This window comes from Lepus europaeus, chromosome 12, assembly GCF_033115175.1.
Source record: "Lepus europaeus isolate LE1 chromosome 12, mLepTim1.pri, whole genome shotgun sequence".
Classification (NCBI taxonomy): Eukaryota; Metazoa; Chordata; class Mammalia; order Lagomorpha; family Leporidae; genus Lepus; species Lepus europaeus.
Window position 1 is genome coordinate 102,041,782 of NC_084838.1, and position 23,472 is coordinate 102,065,253.

At 46.0% G+C, this 23,472-nt stretch overlaps 1 protein-coding gene across 4 annotated transcripts in view; it reads left to right on the forward strand.

Annotated features, from left to right (window-relative positions):
* Positions 1-23,270, forward strand: part of AGTPBP1 (ATP/GTP binding carboxypeptidase 1) — a 200,998-nt gene extending 177,728 nt beyond the window's left edge. For 2 of the 4 annotated variants that reach the window (XM_062208617.1, XM_062208616.1), the window contains exons 25-26: positions 155-315; positions 19,634-23,270. In XM_062208617.1, coding sequence (XP_062064601.1) covers positions 155-315; positions 19,634-19,811 — 339 coding nt within the window. In that variant the 3' untranslated portion in view covers positions 19,812-23,270. Of the gene's footprint in view, positions 1-154; positions 316-10,791; positions 10,858-11,025; positions 12,239-19,633 lie in introns of those variants that run through there. The other 2 variants (XM_062208619.1, XM_062208620.1) reach the window with 2 other exon arrangements.
* Positions 23,271-23,472: the final 202 nt, after the last annotated feature.

Here is a 23,472-nt window from a genome sequence, read left to right on the forward strand (position 1 = left end):
AAGGGTGCACGTTATCAGGAAGCTAGAGTGGAGCTGGACTGAAACCCAGGCTCTGATATGGGATGCAGGCATCCCAAGCAGTGTCTCTGCTGCCACACCGAATACCTGCCCCCTAGACTTTCTAAGTACATATGTAATATTTCTTTGTTTCTAGGGTCTACAGATTGGTACTCGAGAACTAGAAGAGATGGGAGCAAAATTTTGTGTTGGTTTGTTGCGTTTGAAAAGATTGACATCCCCATTGGAATACAATCTGCCTTCCAGCCTGCTTGACTTTGAAAACGACTTAATTGAATCAAGCTGCAAAGTAACTAGGTAGGACACACCTTTTTATCTTTTATTTTATTGTAGTGTACTTTTAGGCTTTGGAGAGTTTGACTGCCACGAATATGCTTAGAATTGACAATAATTAATTTTGCTTATCTAACATTTGTTCCAAACTGTGATCATATTCCTGATTCTCTGCATGTTGATATTTGGATGAGATTTTAATGGATATACTTTGCAGCTGTTGGTAGTGATCTTACAAGCCTACTTTTAACTCAGAAAGAAACAATGTGAGAAATATTGCACCTAGGTAATCTATAAAGAATAGGCTTAGAGTGAGGGTTCATACATCAAGAACCTTTATTTTGTTGATGTGTACACACATCGGATGTCTATCCAGTAACTTTCTGGTTCTACATATTAGAAACATCTAAATTTAGCCTCCCTTTGGAGGCCTATTTCTACCTCTTCTAAATTTGCTCATCCTTTTCTTTTCTAATGCCAGCTATGGAAATTTTGCTTGGTTATTAGCTCAATACCATAATTATCTTTATAATGCCAGGGCTTAGACTCTATATTTTGGTGCATATGGGTAAGAATAGTTCTATTTTAAAGAAACTTCAGTATTTTCGTTGTTAGATATGAACTTGTTTTCAACTTTGTTAGTTTATTGGCATGCATTATCATCTGTATCACTGATACACATTGCAGTTTTGAGTGTCACTGAAGCATTACTTGGAACTTCATTATTTATAAATATGCTAATTTAGACAGGTGGTCATCTGCATTCTCTGTTCTTCAGAGTGCCTGCTAAAAACAATGGAAGTGAAGTTCTCACTGAATTTAGAAGCTTCCTGTTAACTTTTAATTGATGAGTTCATAACCCAGAAACTACAGGCATACTACAGTTGCTTTAGATATCCTGAAATATCATTTAGACTTACCAGTACTTCATAACTGTCTATTTTTTACACTCTTGCCTAATTTTACTCTTAAAATGAATATATGTGTGTTTAGAAAAGCACATATTTTAAAGAAACCACATACACAGTTATATTTGTTCTTAGCGTCTGATCATTGAATTTCAGTATAGTTGGTTTCATTTGTAATTGCATTTATTTAGTTTTATGTATTTAAAAGTACTGCCCTGAGGAGTTCCTAAGCCTCATCAGACTCTCCAAGGTGACTGTGGCACAGAAGGGGTTAACAGTCTCTACTTCTCATCAGTGTATGCATGTAAATGTCTATGCCTACTAGAGCCAATTAGAAATTGAAAGAAGTTTGCCCCTGAAGTTTTACTCTGCCCTTTTTTCCTGTTTACTGACTTCTCCCTCCATGCTGCCATTCTTGTTTATGAAATCTCAAGTGAATTTTCCGTGGATCCCTGATCTTGATGCTTTTGAAGATCATAAATCCTTCGTCTGAGTCTGTCTGCCTTTCCTTGGCATTATATTCAAGTTCTGCAACCCTGGCAAGAATACTGTGTTCTTTTCCTTGTATCTGTGCTGTTGTAAACACAGATTTGATGTGGTCCACTACTCAGAACGTTCTCTTGACCACACTTTACCAAGGTGGTGTCTGTCAACCTTACTCTTCTCCCCGTTCATAACTAACAAGTGTTTTTATGGGTATATGTCAATATTCTATTTCTTCTTCTTTCTGTTTTAAGATTTTATTTATTTATTTGAGAGGTAGAGTTACAGAGAGAGAGAGAAAGGTCTTTCATCTGCTGGTTCACTCTCCAAATGGCTTCAATGATCGTAGCTGGACTGTTCCGAAACCAGGAGCCAGGAGCTTCTTCTAGGTCTCCCACACAGGTGCAGGGGCCCAGGGACTTGGGGCCATCTTCTACTGCTATCCCAGGCCATAGCAGAGAGCTGGATTGGAAGAGGAGCAGTCATGACTCGAACCAGGGTCCATATGGGATGCTGACACCTCAGGTGGAGGCTTAGCCCACTATGCCTCAGCACCAGTCCCAATATTCTATCTTTTAGGAAACTTTGAATTCATTTTAAAATTTATATGTGTTGACTTATGGCTCAACAGTTCTAATTCAATGAGTTTTTATTATTATTTATGTTGAAACTCACAGTTGCCTGGATTTGGCCTCTTTGAACAACTTCCCTACATTTTGGACACATTCCTATCATACTCTGAGGACTTCCTTCCTTTCTGGCACACAGGCTTTCCAGGCACGTGTTTGCATTGAGCTTAATCCCAGCATTGGGATCGGCCGTTTCTTCAGGGTTCCTTGATTGCTTTTGGTGTAACACAGTACGTCTAGATATTGGTTGTATTGAATGCTTTTGTGGTGTCACTGCTCTCAAGTTCTCTCAGTAGACAGAGATATCTAGAATATATTTAAGTATTTACCGGCGTAACATAGACATAATTTGAAAATCCTGAGTTCCCAGTGAAACCTTTCATTCCAATCCTATAACTAGGGGTTCAGGCTATTTTTTGAATTTCTGACTCCCTTGTTTAACAGAAGAAACCTGGCTTCCATGATCTTTAGTATTTTTACTTATTGGTCAGCCCACCTGTATATCACAGTCTCCCATCCCCACGGCCCTCTCTTGGGTATCTTCCTCACCCCGCTCAGGCTCCACCTCTCCAAAGCAAGGAGCTTTTTAAAGGCAGTCTTGGTAATTCAGAGCCTGCCGTGTGGTATCTGCTGGCTGGCTGGCCGTGTCTTCTTCGTGAGTCCTTATTTCTGGTGTTACTGCAGACCTGCTGCAGGCAGAGTGTTGTCCAAGGCTCTGTGAGAACAGAAGAAACGGGAAGCAGGGGTGAGAGCTCAGTGTGCCAAGGGAGCTAATGTGAACGGAAGCTGCCCAGCTGAGCCGCGTGCAGGGGCACAGCGGGGCTCACGAAGGGGAACAGTGAAACATCACCGACAGCGAGGAGTTACTGTGTGTCTGAAAGTTTCCCTGAGTTTTAGGCTACGACTTAAAAGGTACTAGATAAGGGTTGGCAAAGAAACAGCAGCTGAATGTAGAGTAAACAAAATTAGCCATGGGAAATAGACTAATTGAGGTAAGATAGAAAGGCTTATTGGGCGATTACAAAAGCTAAGGTGGAAGAATCAAGGGAGCCAGTATCCAGATCTAGGCTCAAGAAGAAATAGTAAATGGATGTGTGTGTGTGTGTGTTTACCAAGATTTGTTATTTATTTGAGAGGCAAAGTTACAGAGAGAGATGGAGAGTTAAGAGATCGTCCATCCACTGGTTCATTCCCAGATGGTCACAGTGGCTGGGTCTGGGCCAGGCAGAAACCAGGAGCTTGAAACTTAAGTCTCCCATGTGAGTGCAGAGACCCAAGCACTTGGGCCATCTTCTGCTGCTATCCCAGGCCATAGCAGAGAGCTGGATGGGAAGAGGAACAACCTGGACTAGAACCGGCACCCAGATGGGATGCTGGCACTGCAGGCGAGGGCGTTAACCCGCTGTGCCACAGCACCGGTTGGGCCATCTTCTGCTGTCTTCTCAGTCTTATTACAGAGAGCTGACTCAGAAGTGGAGCAGCCGGGACGCAGATCAGTGCTCCTATGAGATGCTGTTATTGCAGGCAGAGAGAGGGTTAACCCTGGTGTGCCACAAGGCTGTGCTCCCTTCCCACTTTTCTGAAGATTTTATTTGAAAGGCAGAGAGAGAGCGAGAGTGAGAAAGTGTATATGTTGTTAAGCATGGAATGATAATCTGATGCATCCTCCATGTACAGTGTGTAAGTTCAGCATGTTAGGAATGGACACAAGCCGCAGGCGATGTGGCGCTTTGAGAGGAGTGGTGACCGCAGAGCCAGTGGCTCCAGTGTAATGTAGTACACTGCTAGAGCCTTCAATGTACATTTGTTGTTGAACCAGTTTCCATATAATACAGATGGAGCAAAGAAGTTCTGAGTGTGGGCCGAAGGCAATCCCAGCCAGCTTCAGAATTCCAGACAGGATCAATTGGCACGTACTGATGATTCTAAGTCTGACTTCTTTGAAAACTTGTTTATTTTTGTTTTGTTGAGAGGCAGAGAGAAGGAGTCACAGAGACATCTCCCATGTACTGGTTCACTCCCCAGATGCCCTGAACAGCCAGGGCTGGAGCACAGAACGCAATCTGGGTGTCCCCCGTGGATGTCAGGGACCCCACTGCTGCCTCCCAGGCACACGTTCCACAAAACTGGAATCAAAAGCAGAGCCAGGACTGGAACCCACTCACTCTGATATGGCATGTGGGTGCCCCAAGCAGTGTTTGAACCACTAAGCCGGACTTCCACCCCTCTGCCCCACCCCTATTTTAGCAAAGCTTTTCTCAGTTACTACCATTTATGATTTCAATCATTTTATAGCAGTTGCTTATTCATTCAACTATCCTTTTCTTCTCGGAAAGCTTTCAGGAATAATTGTAGATTCTTGTCATTATTTACTTTATGGGTAAAGTGGGTGGAGGGTTGTACGTATCTTAACCTCTTTTCTCCTAGCTTTTTGTATTTGTCATTTAGTGGTCACTAATACCAGTTACCTTGGAAATGAAAGCCCTAGGGAATGTAATACAGATCACTTGAGTATGTTTGTTGAGGAGGAAAAAGGAGGGGGCAGGTGGGAGGTGACCGTAAATATTCTCTGAGCTTTTCTGCTGCATCTTCTGCGGGTGCCATTCGTTCTCTGGCTCTGAGCTCTGGACCTGCGTGTCCAGCTTCCAACCTGACGACACACACTTGCACACTGGGTTAACCTGTCTACAACCCAGCTTGAGTCTTCGCCCCCCCCAACCTGTCCCAAAGCAAATCTTCATTCTCCACCCCCCTAGTTGCTCACATCTTGGTGTCTCCCACTCCCTGCCTTGCCCTTAATCTAATCAGTCACCGGGTGCTCTCGGGTTGCTCCGCTGAAATGTCTCGCTGGTTTTCCACATCCCGGCTGTCTCTGCCGTTAGGCAAGTTCCAGCTGCCGTCGTCTCCTGCCAGGGCTCCTCTTGTGGCCTCCTAAGTCTTGCTCCCGTCCGCTTTGCCCGCAGCAGCCACCTTGTGTCCTCAGCAAACATATCCATCTACTGCCAGCGTCTCAGAGGGGCAGCGTGAGCCAGCCGTGCCTGCCTCTCCTCTCAGCCGGCCCCACTCGCGCTCTCTTCTCACCGGTCTAGCTTTTGAGGGTGCTTCGAAACCAGCCAGAGCAAATAGCTAGTTTCTGTTTTCCGATTTGTTTGATTGATACTCAAGTGACAATATCAGAATGAAATACTATGAAAATGGCAGAAGGGGCCTAAGGGAATACAGACCTCAGCTCCAGTTTCTCGTTGTGGGTCACCAAGCACATAGTCACGGTGTCCGATTGTTGTGTGAGTTTCTAAACACATCATACTGGCTGCTATTTGTGCTTTCGTCCTTGTGGACAGAGGGCCGTGAGCCACACTGGTCTGTGGATCACACTTTAAGTAGCATTGTTCTAGAACAGAATGTTGCTGCCTCCAACTCTAAGATTTTATCCTTACCTCCAGTGCTATTTAATTTTGGCACATTGTGTACAGGAATGGGTTTATTTTTAATAGACCTTGACACATTTGAGTGAAGAGTTCTGAACCACTTCCTCTTTGAAAATTGCTTCTTAACTATTCCCTTTATTGTGTTCTTCCAGAATTCCTGTATTGGAGCCTCTTCTTCACACATGGCTGTTGGCTGTCTTGTCCTATTTTCTACCTCTTCACTCTAGGTAGAGTCTTAAAAAAAAAAAAAAAATTATGTATTTATTTTGAAAGAGTTAGAGAGCAATATCTTCCATCTGCTGGTTCACTCTCCAAATGGCAGCAGGCTTGGCCCTGCAAAAGCCAGGAGCCAGGAGCTTCTTCAACTTCCACTGCTTTTCCCAGGCCATTAGCAGGGAGCTGGATTGGAAGTGGAGCAGCCGGGACTCAAACCAGTTCCCATATGGGATGGTGTTGCAGGCAATGTTTTAACCCTCCTCGCCACAGCGCCAGCCCCTAGGTGGAGTCTTCAGTAGCAGTTTATAATTCACTATCCATAGAGCTTATCTCATGAGAGATTTGTATTTTATTGACTCTATATTTCTCATCTAATTCAATTTTTGTTTGTTTCTGTGTGTGTTTTTAAAGATTTATTTTATTTATTTTAAAGACAAAGTTATAGAGAGAGGTAGAGACAGAGAGAGGTCTTCCCATCCGCTGGTTCACTCCCCAGATGGCCACAATGGCCAGAGCTGAGCCGATCTGAAGCCAGGAGCTAGGAGCTTCTTCTGGGTCTCCCACGCGGGTGCAAGAGCCCAAGGACTTGGGCCATCTTCTACTGCTTTCCCAGGCCACAGCAGAGAACTGGATCAGAAGAGGATTCCTGTGGTGGTTACTCTTTGGAGACCCTGAAGTTGATTGTGGATTTTGCCGTTTAATCCCACAGTGTCAGTGAATTCTTCTCGTGAGCCTTGTAGTTCTTCGACTTCATTTGGAGGAGAAAGTGCCCACCTCACACCCTGTCTTGTCTCTGCGCTGAGGGCTCGCAGCTGAGCCCGTGGTGCTGTGTGCTGTCACGGTACTAGTCTTCCAGCCCTCAGTGGTTAGGAATTGTGGGGGCCGAGTTACTGAGTGCAGGAGGTTTCGGCTGTGGCTTTCTGTATCCATTCTGACGTTACAATCTGTGAAATCTCTCTGAAGCATGGGTATCTCCACTCCAGCTACTGGGCTCATGGGTCTGGGTTTAGTTTCCTGCCTCTGGGGCGCTCTGTAAGCCTTATAGGAGCTACTTCTGCCTGCCTTGGAGTTGAGTAGACTCGTGGCTGGACTGGGGGCTCTTCTCAAGTAAGGGTATTTATTTCACCCTCTTTGGGGCTGGTTTTATCCTCTTGGTTTTACTTCATAATTCTCCATTTGTCAAACTCCTAATGTAAACTTGTACTTCTGTCTCATTTTGGACAATCCAGGATCCTTGGAGCATGTCCAATCCATTTACCCCCGACACACACATATACTACTGTTGTCAGTCTGTTACTGTGAGTACTCTCAACATTACAGACATTTCATGCAGGCGTGGCTCCCCTCACACATTTCGTCTCTTTTCTCATCATTGCTCCCTACATTGGGGATTTTATCTGAAGTCATTTTTCTTCTCAACATTTACGTCTAAACCTTCTTTTTGCCGGAGAGAGAAGCGAGGTAACATTTGCTCTCTCCCAGCCCTGGAAGAAAGCGTTCTGCTGGCTTTTGCTCACTGTCAAGGGAGCCTTTGGCCTAGTTGCTGCCCTTGGAAAGGTGGCCTGCTTGAAGGCTAAGTCGCTTTTACAAGTCTGTCTTAGTCTTCGCGATTTTCTTTCTCTCTTTTTGTATTTATGGCTTGGTGTCTATCATTTTTGGAAACTCTCAGTCATTTTCTCTTCAGACATTGTCTCTGTCCCAGCCCCATCCTCTCTCTCCTTCTGGGATTTCCTCTATATTTTAGGTAGACCTTTTCATATATTCTGTGTCATATTTTCTTGTGAATAAATTTCTACCCTGTTGTCTATTGTGCTTTCTTCTGGGTTTTTCTTAACCTGCCTTCTAACTGGTCCATTCTATCTTTAGCTGGATCTTATCAGATTTAAGATTTTACCCTTTGAATTAATTCTTAGCTGTAGTTAATCAAGGAAGAAATTAGGAAAAATAACTGTCTAGAAATATTCCTTAGGGGGCGATTTTGAAAAGTTTAGGAATACAGCTGTGGGGACATACACCTAGTAGCAGGCTTTCGAGGGGCTCAGCAGAACTTGGAACAGTCCTTACTCTCCCCGTCCATCACCCCAGTGCTTAAGCCGTAGTCTGCTGGCTCCTAGGGTAGACTCCAGAAGGTGAGTTGGAAGCATGGAGGTAAAACTCCATCCTAGGCACCTCCCATTTGAGATGCAGGCTTTCCAACCAATGGCTTAATCCACTGCACCACAACATCCGTCCTCTGGCCAGATTTTAATTGCAATTTCTGGTACGTAACTGTGTAGTAAAGCTTACTGATACTAACATGCTTTATTTTACTTGTACAGTTTACCACTTAAGATGATCTTAAGAAAAAATATTTTTTAATAGCTGTGATAAACATACATGAGTCAGTCGGGTTTGCATTTCTGGGGTTATTTATTGCTAACACGTAGAGAATTCTTACAGCTTGAATTGCTATTAGAATAATTTCTAGGCAGATAAATCGTGCCATATAACTGAAAATCACTCTCTCAGTTTCTAGTCCATTGGAAACCATTGTTGCTTATAACTAAGTGTAAAGCATTTGTGTTTGTGTAAGTGGGTGAAATGCTATTGAATTCACAAACACAGAGGAGATCGAAACAATCCAGAAAAGTACGTGAGATGCAAGCAAGAGGTGGCCCCTGATGTAAACCTTTCAGGATCCTAGACACAGTGGATCACAGTGAAAGCTTTGCTACTGAACGTAAGAGAGTTCAATGATTCTCCTAACTGAGACCTAGAGAGCCCATTCGTAATTGTTAGCCTCCAGCACCTGGCTGTGCCGCCAATGTGGTGACCGTCTGTGCTTACAGACTTTTCTCGGACAAGTGAAGTCATTCTTCTCACGTGTGTTTATTTGAGACTTCAAAATAAGAATGTAGCACATGACGTGAAGGAAGCATAGGTACACACGTTCTCAGTACATGCTGTCTTCAGTTGCTGAGTGCGGTGTTCACATATCCCTGATAAAGTCGAGTTTTTGAGTCTGTCATTCCTGCTTTCGGATTGCAGCTGGCTTTGGGGCTGGTGTAGTCCCCACTTTAGTGCCCCTGGCAGCCTCTGTCTGCTTCCACCTGCTCACTTACAGCCCGGTCTGCTGCTGCCCTCACCACATCACTTAAATCACTTTTTCTGGTGTCAACATCCAAAAGATAATGTTGAATTCTTTCTCCACAGCATCTGACACTGCGCCTCCCTTTTCTGAGCCTTTTCTGCGGCTCTAGCACTTTCTGAAGTCTCCTATTGCCTAGGTCCTTCTCAGTCTTCTTCAAGGGCCCCCTCTTGTTTTTGCCACTGCTGAGTTCCAGCACAGCTGTCCTCTCATGCCACTCTCCCCTTAGATCTCATCCACTTCCTCTTTTTCCTGATTCCAGCCACACTTCAGAAGAAGAGGTATTTGCATGTTTCTTTATGTTTTTGAACATGTCTGCCTCTCCTTTTAGTCCCGTCTATGTTACTTTACGTAGTTTGAGGTTATATACCAGATGCATAAAACGTTTGCATTGTTAACGCCATCCTGGATTGATCGAACAATCGATTGATTGGCGGATTGATCCCTTTAGCATCATGAAATATCTTTTCCTATTCTACTTTGTTTTGCCACAACTACCCTGCCTTTCTTTGGTTAGTATTTGCATAATCTGTCTTTTTCCTTCCTTTTACTCTCAGCTTTTCTGTGTCCTTAAAATTAATAGGTGAATCTTGTATGCATCTTATGATTGTATATTTATTTTTGTCTTTTAATTGGAGTATTACTCCATTTCCATGTAATGAATTACTGATGGCAGCAGAGCCATCAGGGACCATATTTACTTCCTGTTAGTCTCACCTGTGTTATGTTCCTTTAGTCTCCCTTGTCTACTTTGAAATTAATTATTTTATTGTTACTCCATGTTTGTCTCTCTTTAAGCTTCTTCCATGCTCTGCATTCTCTTGTATTGACAGCCTGGAGATGACAGTTTGAGTCCTTGAGTTACTAGGCTACAAGTTAATCACTGTTTACCTCTTCACAGATAATGCTGCGATCTTAGGATGCTTAATGTCACTTCCCGTAAACCCAGCACCACTGTTTTTGTTGAACTTGGCTGTCAGTCTTCTTTTCCTTGTTCCTTTGAAGGTGGGGGTGTCTCTTTTGGATATCTTTCCTTTGTTGTTTGCTGTTGTTTTTAAGCAAGTTTGCTATGAGTGCTGACAGTGGATTTTCCTTGTATTTGTTCTACTTTGTTGGAATTTTAGTCCATCCTAAATACATGGCTGGAGTCTCTCATTGTTCGTGAAAACCCAAAGCCATTAGCTCTTCAATGTAGCTTCTGCCACATGCTTTTCTTTCTGAAGGTTTAATTTTTGTGAGTATTTTTTTTTAAGTTTGTTGTCCTTTTTTCTACTCTTTTTGCTTCTGTATGGAAATTTTCTGCTTCCCTATTTCTGCTTCACTAGTTCTGTGAAACCAATTTTGGACTTCTTAACTTCATTTATTTTTTCAGTTCACCCTTTCCATTTAATTCTTGCTGTTGTCATCTATTTCACAGTTACTTGAAAGTTCGTATCTGACAAACTCCAGCACCGCACCAGCTCTGAATCTGTTTCTAGTGGACTTTTTTTCCTTCACATTCTGTTTCTTGACATGACTTGGGTAATATTGGCCAAATGCCAGATATTGTGTATCAAAACTAAAGGCTCTAAGTAAATTCCTTTCTCTCTTCTGATAGGCTGTTGGAACAGAGCGCAGCAGATCACCTCAATTCCTGAGCTGACTTTAGATAGGGCGCAAAAATGTGTGAAAGTCATCTAATGCCTGGTTTACCCTCCCCTGGTTTCTAGGTTGTAGCCCTCCAGAGGTCACCATGGAAGGCCCACGCTCCTCCTTGCCTCAGCTCCACAAGACTGCCGATATACACGTTGCTCATTTGTTAATTTTGTTCTGTTTGTTTTGCTGCTATCTGCTTTGCATTTTATTTTAGCTTCTTGCTCTGTATAGTTTAAGAACTTGTCAGATGCCTCTAGGAGAAAACTGTCAAGTATTGGGGTCACATCTCTGCAACTCCCTTCTTTCAGGAAATTTGGCAGTTCTGAACTCCAATTTTTGCCTGCAGTCCTTTGAAATTACTGAAAACTTGGATGGCCCCCCTGCTTCTTAGCAGCTGCGCCTTGCTTGACCTTGGTGTCCACTGGATTTTGCCCCTTGCACCTTTTCTGTTCGCTGATTTTGCATTGTATCCTTTCACTGTAATAAGTCACAACCGTGAACCTGACTGTTTGCTGAGTCCAAAGTCTCCCTAGCAAATCGCCGAACCTGGTCTTGGGACACTGGATGAATTTCTGTTGAGTGTGGTCGTGTCAGAGAGTCTAGTGTTCTCGTAAGAACAGTCAGAGACAGATGGCATTGTGGTCATTTTACATATGTGTGCAGCTGAAGCTCAGAGAGATGAAGTGACCCAAGAATCCACGGAGCAGTACCTGACCAAACCAGGAACTGGACCCAGCTCTAACTTGGAAACTCCCATTCTTTCGTTATACATTGTGTCGCACTCCAAATATATAAGCAGAATTACTGAAACACACTGGTTTCAGCTGGTGGAACTCTATTGCATGGTATTCTAACCATTGAACATTTTCTTTATGTGTAAGGAATGCTTTTAGATGGATAGCAAGTGAAGTGGAGTTTAGTGACTTCACTAATTACTGTTTCCTGCAATTGGCTTGTACTTTTTTCAACAAAAGTATCAATAAGTTGGCAAATTTCTTTCCTTTTTTTTCCAAATAGATATTCTGTTCACTAGCTCTGTGTGTATGCAGTATCTACTGACAAAAATTGTTACTTGTATTTTCTGTGGATGACTTTGTTTATTTTGTGATGTTTAGGATGTGATGTAATTATCTCAGAAGACTGGAATCAAACTGTATAAATAAATTATCCTCTAGTATTTGTGCTTTCACCTTATCTGACATTTCAACACAAGAAAGCCAGACACAGGCAGTCCACAAATTGGGATGTTTTTGTTTGTGCATCGGTTACAACACCCCTCTCCACTCCCCGTGATGTTTTACTGTCCTGTCTTAAAACAGGTGGATTATTCTCAAAATTGCATAAGGGAGGATTCTGGGCTACAGAGGTTAGAACGAGTGTTTTGGTCCAGTTGGCCTGGGACAGGCTGCTGTCTGACCTGCTTAGAAGCTGAGAAAAGTTGATTTCCTTTTTTCTTTAACAAGATAGGTTTTATCCTTGTCATAATAACATTCTGTGTTATAATGTTAGTAAGTGTTTTCGCATTTATTACCTAACTTGAGCTAAACAGCGTTGTGAGCTAGAGAGCTCCGCACTTGAGACCCTGGGCTCAGCTCTGGGTCCCCGGCTGGTTAGAAGAATCAAGGCAGAAGCCCGGAGTTTCTGGCTCCGTGGGCAGTGCAGGTCTTGAATCTGCTGCTGTGGCTGGCAGAGTAGCTCTACTAGAAGTAGACGGTGGGTACTTGAGAGAGAAGGTAGATTTCTTAGGTTTAATTTTGTATAGTGATTACTAGCTTAGCATGAAGCAGAATTGTTTGTTTTCTTTAGAAAGCAGTTGGCATCGTAAACCTGTGCATTGTAGTGGTGCCGTACAGCAGAGTGTGTCAATGCGTTCATCCTTTGAGAAGGCTCCTGGAGCACAGGTTTTGATATTTTGCATGAAGCAGCGTTTGTTTTTGGTCTAAATTACTGTCCTTTTTTAGAGTGTAGTATTTTCTTAATGCCTTGCTCCCGTTCACCATAAGAACTCAAATCTAGAATGGAAAGATGGGAAAAATCTAGAATGGAAAGGGCCATTGGCAAATGAAACAAAACACAGAAAAGAAGTACACGTGCGTGAAGGGAATGAAGGGAACCAGTCGGGAGTGGCAGGAAAGCAAAGTAACAGAGATGGGAAATAGTCACCTCCTGATTCAGCCTCTCTCTTTCTTATGGTTCCAAGGACATTTGAATTCCCATCTGCCGACACACAAGGATTGTTTTAGAACCCTCAGGCAAGTGACCTTAGGGGCTGGTCTGTCTTTTAAGTGAAGGTTGCCCCAACAATAAAGCGAGATGATGGGTATGAAGACACTCAATAAGCTGTGTGCGCGAAGCATGAGTTAGAATTGATAATAAAAGTAGGGCCGGCGCCGCGGCTCACTAGGCTAATCCTCCGCCTTGCGGCGCCGGCACACCGGGTTCTAGTCCCGGTTGGGGCACCGATTCTGTCCCGGTTGCCCCTCTTCCAGGCCAGCTCTCTGCTGTGGCCCCGGAGTGCAGTGGAGGATGGCCCAAGTGCTTGGGCCCTGCACCCCACGGGAGACCAGGAGAAGCACCTGGCTCCTGCCATTGGATTGGCGCGGTGCGCCGGCCACAGCGCGCCTACCACGGCGGCCATTGGAGGGTGAACCAATGGCAAAAGGAAGACCTTTCTCTCTCTCACTGTCCACTCTGCCTGTCAAAAATTTAAAAAAAAAAAAAGAATTGATAATAAAAGTAAAGATGAATTCCTGTGATTGGTCTTGTGCCTGCAGTGCGTTTTCAGTAATGTAATTTCAGTGGGATGGGATCGTACTCCAGAAAAAAACTGATGATCTTGTCAGACCTCCAGGAGGGACTCAGATGGGGAAGCTGCCATTCCGGACTTTGAGGCTTTTGACATCCTACTGAGGGATACAGGCCCCAGTGGGTGGTCAGCTGCAGATGGTGAGCGCTCCGATAGAATGTGTGTGCAGGGTAGAAGCGGGAATGGAGAGAAGGCATTTGGCCCAAGGTGGGCTTTACGGAAGAATACCAGAAGAGGAGTATGAACTGGGTTTGGAAAGAAACAGAAGCAGAAGGGTGGTGAGACGTAGACCTCACACAGAGGAAGCGACATCGGTGAAGGCTTGTGACGTGAAGTGTGAGACGAGGAGTTGGGCCAAGGACGCAGTGGCTGACTTGCACATGGGTAATTTTGGTTGGCGTGACTCGCTGAGTGATCTGGGACTACTAGAAGGAGGAGCAGGCTCTGGGTGGGGGCACACACAGCAGTGCTGGGTTAGAGCAGGCTCTGGGTGGGGGGAATGGCAGTGCTGTGTTAGAGCAGGCTCCAGGTGGGGGGAGCAGCAGTGCTGGGTTAGAGCAGGCTCTGGGTGGGGGGAGCGGCAGTGCTGGGGTAGAGCAGGCCCTGGGTGGGGGGAGCAGCAGTGCTGGGGTAGAGCAGGCCCTGGGTGGGGGGTAGCAGCTGTGCTGGGTTAGAGCAGGCTCTGGGTGGGGGGAGCAGCAGTGCTGGGTTAGAGCAGGCTCTGAGTGGGGGTAGCAGCAGTGCTGGGTTAGAGCAGGCTCTGGGTGGGGGGAGCAGCAGTGCTGGGTTAGAACAGGCCCTGGGTTGGGGGTAGCAGCAGTGCTGGGGTAGAGCAGGCTCTGGGTGGGGGTAGCAGCAGTGCTGGGGTAGAGCAGGCTCTGGGTGGGGGGAGCAGCAGTGCTGGTGTAGAGCAGGCTCTGGGTGGGGGGTAGCAGCAGTGCTGGGTTAGAGCAGGCTCTGGGTGGGGGGGAGCGGCAGTGCTGTGTTAGAGCAGGCTCTGGGTGGAGGGACACACAGCTGTGCTGTGTTTTAACGAGCAGGCTCTGGGTTGGGGGACACGCAGTTGTGCTGGGTTAGAGCAGGCTCTGGGTAGAGAAGCGGCAGTGCTGGGGTAGAGCAGGCTCTGGGTTGGGGGAGCGGCAGTGCTGGGTTAGAGCAGGCTCTGGGTGGGGGGAGCGGAAGTGCTGGGTTAGAGCAGGCTCTGGGTGGGGAGACATGCAGCAGTGCTGGGGTAGAGCAGGCTCTGGGTGGGGGGACACACAGCTGTGCTGTGTTATAACGAGCAGGCCCTGGGTTGGGGGGAGCGGCAGTGCTGGGGTAGAGCAGGCTCTGGGTGGGGGGACACACAGCTGTGCTGTGTTATAACGAGCAGGCCCTGGGTTGGGGGGAGCAGCTGTGCTGGGTTAGAGCAGGCTCTGGGTGGGGAGACACGCAGCAGTGCTGGGTTAGAGCAGGCTCTGGGTAGGGGGAGCAGCAGTGCTGGGATAGAGCAGGCCCTGGGTGGGGGGAGCAGCAGTGCTGGGGTAGAGCAGGCCCTGGGTGGGGGGAGCAGCAGTGCTGGGGTAGAGCAGGCCCTGGGTGGGGGGAGCAGCAGTGCTGGGGTAGAGCAGGCCCTGGGTGGGGGGAGCAGCAGTGCTGGGTTAGAGCAGGCCCTGGGTTGGGGGTAGCAGCAGTGCTGGGGTAGAGCAGGCTCTGGGTGGGGGGAGCAGCAGTGCTGGGGTAGAGCAGGCTCTGGGTGGGGGGAGCAGCAGTGCTGGGGTAGAGCAGGCTCTGGGTGGGGGGAGCAGCAGTGCTGGGGTAGAGCAGGCTCTGGGTGGGGGGAGCAGCAGTGCTGGGGTAGAGCAGGCTCTGGGTGGGGGGAGCAGCAGTGCTGGGTTAGATCAGGCTCTGGGTGGGGGGAGCAGCAGTGCTGGGGTAGAGCAGGCTCTGGGTGGGGGACACTCATCAGTGCTGGGGTAGAGCAGGCTCTGGGTGGGGGGAGCGGCAGTGCTGGGGTAGAGCAGGCTCTGGGTGGAGGAGCAACAGTGCTGGGGTAGAGCAGGCCCTGGGTGGGGGACACTCATCAGTGCTGGGTTAGAGCAGGCTCTGGGTGGGGGACACTCATCAGTGCTGGGGTAGAGCAGGCTCTGGGTGGGGGGAGCGGCAGTGCTGGGGTAGAGCAGGCTCTGGGTGGGGGGAGCAGCAGTGCTGGGGTAGAGCAGGCTCTGGGTGGGGGTAGCAGCAGTGCTGGGGTAGAGCAGGCTCTGGGTGGGGGGAGCAGCAGTGCTGGGTTAGATCAGGCTCTGGGTGGGGGGAGCAGCAGTGCTGGGGTAGAGCAGGCTCTGGGTGGGGGACACTCATCAGTGCTGGGGTAGAGCAGGCTCTGGGTGGGGGGAGCGGCAGTGCTGGGGTAGAGCAGGCTCTGGGTGGAGGAGCAACAGTGCTGGGGTAGAGCAGGCCCTGGGTGGGGGACACTCATCAGTGCTGGGTTAGAGCAGGCTCTGGGTGGGGGACACTCATCAGTGCTGGGGTAGAGCAGGCTCTGGGTGGGGGGAGCGGCAGTGCTGGGGTAGAGCAGGCTCTGGGTGGGGGGAGCGGCAGTGCTGGGGTAGAGCAGGCTCTGGGTGGAGGAGCAACAGTGCTGGGGTAGAGCAGGCTCTGGGTGGGGGACACTCATCAGTGCTGGGTTAGAGCAGGCTCTGGGTGGGGGGAGCGGCAGTGCTGGGGTAGAGCAGGCCCTGGGTGGGGGGAGCGGCAGTGCTGGGTTAGATCAGGCTCTGGGTGGGGGGAGCAGCAGTGCTGGGTTAGAGCAGGCTCTGGGTAGAGAAGCGGCAGTGCTGGGGTAGAGCAGGCTCTGGGTGGGGGGAGCGGCAGTGCTGGGGTAGAGCAGGCTCTGGGTGGAGGAGCAACAGTGCTGTGTTTCCAACAGGCTGCAGTGAGAGAGCCTTGAGAATCAATCTTGCAAGGCCACACTTTCCAGGAGAAGTTGAGTGGAGAAGTGGGGGCTAGAAATTTGGATTTGGGAATCATCCCAATGCAGATGAAAATCGATGGACTCCCTCACATAAAAAGAGCTGTCCACCAAGAACCTTTCTCTAGATACCTACTGAGGACTATCTAGATAACGGGAAGCCGGTGAGAAGGAGAGAGGAATGAAGCAGATCAGAACAGCAGGCTATCAGGGATTTTCACCACTGTTTCATGGAATGGAAAGATCTAGTAAAAAAAGGGATTGGAAATGGCAGTTGGTATAGTATGACAAAGGTGAGTGTCAGTGTTGAGAGTTGTAATCCCTGCCTGTCTTTCTACTGTGTTAGCGTTTGAGTTACTTAAGCCTGGAACCTTCTCTCCTCACTCCCCGACCCCCGCCGTGCCTGCCTGTTCCTCCAGCCAGCCTCCTCTTCCCTGTGGTCCATTCGATCCTGCTCGTGTTCTGCAGGGAGCACTGGGCCATGCTGGTCGCGCATGGTCTACTTCAGTCGCGGTGTGTAGGTCTAAGGGAAACGAGGTCTTGGAACATGATTTTGTTGGGATCTGCTGGAACAGGAGTGAAAGAGCAGGGCCAGTGTGAGTCACAGGAGTGGGATAAGAGGAGGGGACTACTTCATACCCATATTTTCTGTCACGGCTTGAAGAGGGAGCCACCATCAAGAGCTGACAGGGTGAAATCATTTTCTGGACTGTGGACATTCCCCGCCATGGCGCTGCTTCTGATTTTCCAAGAGCTTGCCCTCCAGGGTGTGCTGCTTTGTCTTAAAAAGTACACACCAGCGCTGTGGCGTAGCGGGTTAAGCCTCCACCTGAGAGGCCTGCATCCCGTGTGCATGCCAGGTCGTGTCCTGGCTGCTGCACCTCCGAACCAGCTCCCTGCTAAGGTGCCTGGGAACAGCAGCAGAAGAGAAGACGGTCCATGTGCTTGGACCCCTGCCACCCACAAGGGAGACCCAGATGGAGTTCCAGGCTCCTGGCTTAGCCCTGGCACTGCCATTGTTGTGGCCATTTGGGAAGTGAACCAGCAGATGGGAGACCTCTGTGTCTCTCCCTCTGTGAACTCTACCATTCAGATAAATAAATAAATCCTTTTTTTTTTTTTTTTTTAGTGCACATCAGCATCTAATATCAGCATTGTTCTGAGTGTTCTTGCTGTTTAGCTTGTTTGGCTCCACCTAGGATATTTTTGTCCCTCCCATGTCACATTCCTCTCCTGCTTCCTCGTAGCCTCTGACACAAGGCTTTTTCTTTAAACCCTTTCCTTTAGTTCAGATTGGTTTGACTTTTCTGGTAACTCACTTTCGTGTGGAAAGCTAGGTCCTGGCCCCGAACCAGCACATGACTGCAGTCCCCACAACCACTTTCATATATGGCCTTCGGCTTTCTGCTGGGGTCCTGGGAGCCCACTCACCCAGCCGGCCACATTACAGAGGCTGTACACTCCTTGCCTGTGTCAGGATACATCGATCCCCGTGCACCCTGTCTCTGGGTCCAGCCCCTGTGCATACACAGGGCATGGCCTTGGAGCAGGTCCTTCTTGCGTTCCATGGTCACTTCTTGTTACAACATCGCCAGGAAGAAAATAGTGACACCCGAGTCTGTGGCAATAGACAACTCGCCTTTTCTCAATTCTCTCTCGCCTCCTTCTTTAACTCCATTTCCATCTATTCTAAGACTCACCTGGGACGTCTCCTGAGAATTTGAAAGACCGTGGTCAAGGAGGGGAAACGAGTGATTGTAGTCCAAAAGAAAGAAAGGTGGCAACAGGCATTTTAAAGGGCACCTAACCTTCTCTTTCGATATAGCTTCGTGTTTTAAAGACCTAGCCAATTTACTCTACATATTTGATTTACAGTATTGAACTTGTGACATTGTTCTTGCGTTAGGTATGGCGTGGAGCCTCACATGATCCCCGGCTGTTCAGCTTGATTTATCAGGACTGCTCTGTCATGGGCAAGCTCTGAGCACTGCAGAGTTTGCTATATTATATTAGCTCAAGGTGGTTTTCCAATGCATTTTTCTCTTCTCTTTAATGAGTAAGATTAAAGTAACTCTAGGAAAAAAAGTGCTCCTGCCAGATTGATTTTGTTTTCTCCGTTTCAAAAATTAGAACTATACCATCCGTTAATTCTCCATCCTTGCCTTGTGGGTATCCAAACTGGATTTATTTAACAGTCAGTTGCAGGAATGCCCTAATTTTAGGTTCCTAATGACATCTGCTTCTCTGATCATCTTAGCAATTTATTGTTCCTTTGCATTATTTGAGTTGATGGCTTTTGGAAATGCCTTTTGGAAACAGACAGGATATAAACAAACGTACCTCTGTGTGAAATCACAGTGGTTTTGGTCACTGCCTTTGGAACTTGCAAATGTTTGTGATGTTTCTTTGTTACAGTGTGCACGTGTGTGCGTGCTGCTTACACGTGTGTCTGATATCTCACAAATGGAGAGAAATCAGAATGCTGTGACTTCTTTTTCAAGAATAAAGAGTATGTCAGGAGACCTAGTGGAGAGGCGGTCTCATTCCCAGCCAGCCTACCTACTGAGCATTGAGAAGTGCCCGGTGCTTTCGGGCAGACATTACTCTGTGTCCCCGGGGAGAGTAATTAGTCTCAGGATGGAGTGTTCACTTGTTTTTCACTTTTATTCCCGACCTGCGGCAGCCGTGGGAATGGGTCTTTGGGCTGTGTTTATAGTGGCTGATCACTCGATAGTCTTGGCACAAGTGGTGTCAGTGCATCAGTTGAACCAAATACCTACAGTTTCCTATACAGTCTGCTTTACATTAATTATTACAGAACTTTACATATAAATCTTAATAGCCTGCAAACGGTTGAAATCCTTCCAAGAAAGGACCTAATGAGAGAGCCCCACTTTTTTTGTTTAGAAATCTGAGTAGGATGTATATTGACACTCTTGTAATAGAATTGAAAGTAAGCATGTCACCCTTGATTGTTCATACAAGCAGCTTTCAACTGTCATACATCTCTCAGCTTGTTCATTTGGACAAAATTTTAAAAATTAATACAAGCTGCTCGTATTCTATGGGAATCCAAGTTGATCCCGTTTAGCGAGCTAGCCTTGTGTTAGAACAGCAGCGTCTCATGAAGTCTTGCGTGTTGTGTATGTTTTGACCACAGCCCTACCACTTACGTTTTGGATGAAGATGAACCTCGGTTCCTTGAAGAAGTTGATTACAGCGCAGAAAGTAATGATGAGTTAGATATCGAACTGACCGAAAATGTGGGAGACTATGAACCTTCTGCTCACGAAGAAGCGCTCTCTGACTCAGAACTATCCAGAACGCACCTCCCTTGAGCCCCTGTCATCTCTTGACCAACCGCAAAGAAGAAGCGAAATACCCTGCACGGGGAAGCTGAAATGAGTTTATAGAGAACTGACTCAAAAGGACAAAAAGTAACTTGGGCCTATTTGGTTTCAAGACAATAAATATGTTATTAATTCGTGATAAAATTGGCACTTGTTTTATTTTAGGTATTCAATGCACTTTATATAGCATTGAATGATCCAAAACTAGATTTACTTTTAAAAAGAAACCCGAGTAGCATTGCATGGATTTTTTTTATCTTGTTATACTTATGTCCTGCAGTGTGTCAGAATATGACATCTAAATTTAGAGCTGTTGAAATCCCTGAGTCGTTGGTGACCAGTATATATTGTACATGGAATTCTATAGATGTGTCTGTGTAAGGTCAGGTAGATATCTAAGACTGTGCTTCAGAATCATGTTATGGGTTGTGACTGAAATATTCCAAGCGTTTGCCTTGAAACCATCACATTCTACCTTTACCAAATTAAGCAAATAAAAACTCTATTGAATGCTGCATTTATTTCGTCATCCTTTTCGGCCAGCTCAGATGTTTTGGTCCATAGCACTGTGTGAGAATCTCTGGACACATTGATAAATTTAGAAAAGAAAAGCCCAATTTGCTAGTCTTAAGTCTTTTATGATGTATGGGTGTGTTTGTACATATCATAAAAGATGTATTTGCACACCTCTTTTCCCTGATGGTGTGTTTTGTGAGCGTCCCCTGAGTAGTGCTGCTGCTGATGGGAAAGTCTTGGGGCTGCTGATGTGAAAGGTAGAGTCCAAGGTGACAGCAGTGGACGGACAGCATTTTGTGTGGCGATAGCTTCCTGAATTGTAGCCACGCTGCTGCAGGAAATGCCTTTGTCTTCAAGCGATGGGCAACAGGTTTTGCTGTGACAAAACACACCCCAGAAGGTACTCCAGTAACCGGTTCTTGCCAAGATGAAGTGTTTGGGCACCCATCTTCCTTGCTTGTTCCTAGAGTAGAATATTTTTCAACTAATTATAATGGAAAAGAAATTCTAAACGTGCTTCTCAGGTTTACAGTTCTCCAAACCATTGATTTTTTTCTTTGTACAACTGAAGGTATTGCATCTGTAATGTAAGTTCTTTTTGTCATCTTGGGAGCCGTGTTTAAAAACATAGTAAGGGGCAGCTGAAAGGCACTTACTTCTTATCCATCTCAGGAAATAGAGATTAACCGGGCTGGGAAATCGAACCAGTTCTCTAAGTACACAAACCTTAATTTAGGAAAGATCAGGATACTGTAGCAAGGGAAAGTACTATTTATTTAATTATTTATAATTATAATATTTTAAAATGTAAATAATTTACATCTGTCATTAAAATCATATTTTTTGCAGAGGGTAGATTATGGAGCCATTACACCCACATAAGAATTTTTGGCGGCTTTTACAGAGTTGAAAATTAGAAACTAAAACCCAAGGTAGCCATGTATGTCAGGTAACTAACTACAGTTACTGTCATGTTCGGGATGACTTAGCAATTTAAGTTTATTACATTAGCAGTGTAAAAATCTCTTACTTTGTACTGTTAGAACATTTTACATTAAGTATAACTTTCAGCATATATTGCAAACTTGAATATACTTTTTTTATTAAAGAGATGGAAGGGAAAGTCTTTAGACTTAAAGGATGATTTTTTGGTCAACAGTAAGTAGCTTTGGAAAAATAAAAAATAACTTAATATCCCAACTTTCCTAATTAGGACTGTAACTACATTTTATTGGCTACTAGTAGCTAAAATTGGCCTCATGTTAACTCTGTGGCCTCATTTTTTTCCCAAAGAATGGTGGAGAAAATCTTCAATACCATAGTCCTGAAAATTAATATTCTGCCCTGTGCAGCAGTGACAAAGCCTGATAAACTGAGCCTAATGATCCAGTTTAGATCTTTTTGATTCCCCTTGTGTTTGGAACTTTGAATTCTGGGCCTGGAAGCCTCTCCAAACACACATTGCTGGTGTGTAGATCAGGGCTGGGGCCCAAGGACCTGCCGCCTGTGCGAGTTCCCAGCTGGTGATATCAGTGCAGGCTGTCACCTTGAGGGTCACCAATTGGTGCAGTCCAGGAAATAGAGGCACAGAGGTCAAATAAGGTCACAGGGCCACTCAGGCAGAGCCAGGGTCTCCTGACAACTTGCTCACCTGTTGCCTCTCCCCACCTCCCCAAGAGCAAGGACTGTGCAAAGCCTGAGAGTGTCTTGAAGTTGTGAAATCTGTCCAGGCAAGGTAGAAGGCAGGACCCTTTGCTTCCCATGGGCCTTCTGTCCTGGTCCTAGACTTGCTTGAACACAAGAAGAGGAATCAGTCTCTAGTTTTTTGTAGAAATGTGGACCTGTCTGAATTCTAATTACCGAGTAACCTGGAGTTCTGCTCCAGGTAGGGCACTGAGAGCAGTGAATATGCTCTCTCTAAATTAGCAGCACCCAAATCAAGATGACTATGTTAGTTTAAGCGCTGAAGTGGACGATAAATGTATTAATGGAATTGTTTGCATGGTAGTAAGTGACAGTAACAAATCTTCAAATGTATCCTTATCAATCTTGTTCTCCTAGTCAGACCTTAAACATTGCAAAGTATTGAATAGCGATGCATTTTTTTTTTCTTGTTTTGGTGAAGGTTTAGTAGCTGTATACAAACTCGAGTTCTTTCCGCGAGGAAAAACCTGTTGAAACAGTATTTCTACTTGATGCAATAGAATGTCACTGATAAGTAATACTTCTCTGATTAAAGTCTCTTTAACCCTCGAGATGTCCCCTGTCAGCCGTGTTTACAGAGCACTCTTACGTGCCTGTCCTGGGCAGCTGTGAGTGTGCAGTAACTCAGGTCTGTGGTCACCCCTTCCTTCCACAAAGTCCTGTTGACAAGGCAGACTCCCGAAATCCTCTGTCAGATCTGTTTCTTCAGAGCTTGGCTGAATGTTGGGCACATTGAATGATTAGCCTTTTTTCCCCCCAATTTGAGATTGCCGACTACGTATGGCCCACATCCAAGCAATGGACTCTCTTAGCAATGGCATTTCTGGGGCCACACAGGGACTTGGATGTGGTTGGCGGTTTGTTGAGTACTGTGGTGATCTTTGTGGATGTGCTTTTGTGAACACACATACAAACCCCTGTGAAGTGGGCATGGATTTGTGGTACTCTGCTCCTTGAAATCCTAGAAGACTTTAAAAGGTCAGAGATGTAGCCAGGTGTACAACTGTTCCTTTTAAAGACATCATTGATAAAAAATACTGAGTATGAGGTGCACGGCTGCAGAAACCTGGTCTGAGTAATTATGATGCATGATCCTGCAAATGTTTGTAATGTACTTTGAAATCATAAAAAGATCCTTAAGAAATGGCACATGTGAAGAAATTGTAAAAGGCAGAAGATGCTTGTTGCTGAAAATTGAAATAGAAAAGACTAGAGTTTAATAAAAGTCTGCACCTTTGAAAATGAATTGGCTTCTCTGTACATTTTTCTCCAGCTAAACGATATGGTAGAGAATTTTTTAAACTAAGGACTTGCTTTGACGTTCAGTGCTAAAGATACAATGAAGTCAAACGATGTTGACGTTGTTACTATTTGCACACTCCCCTTCTTCCCTCACCTCATCCGTGATTGCTGCTTCCTCCTGTCTTCC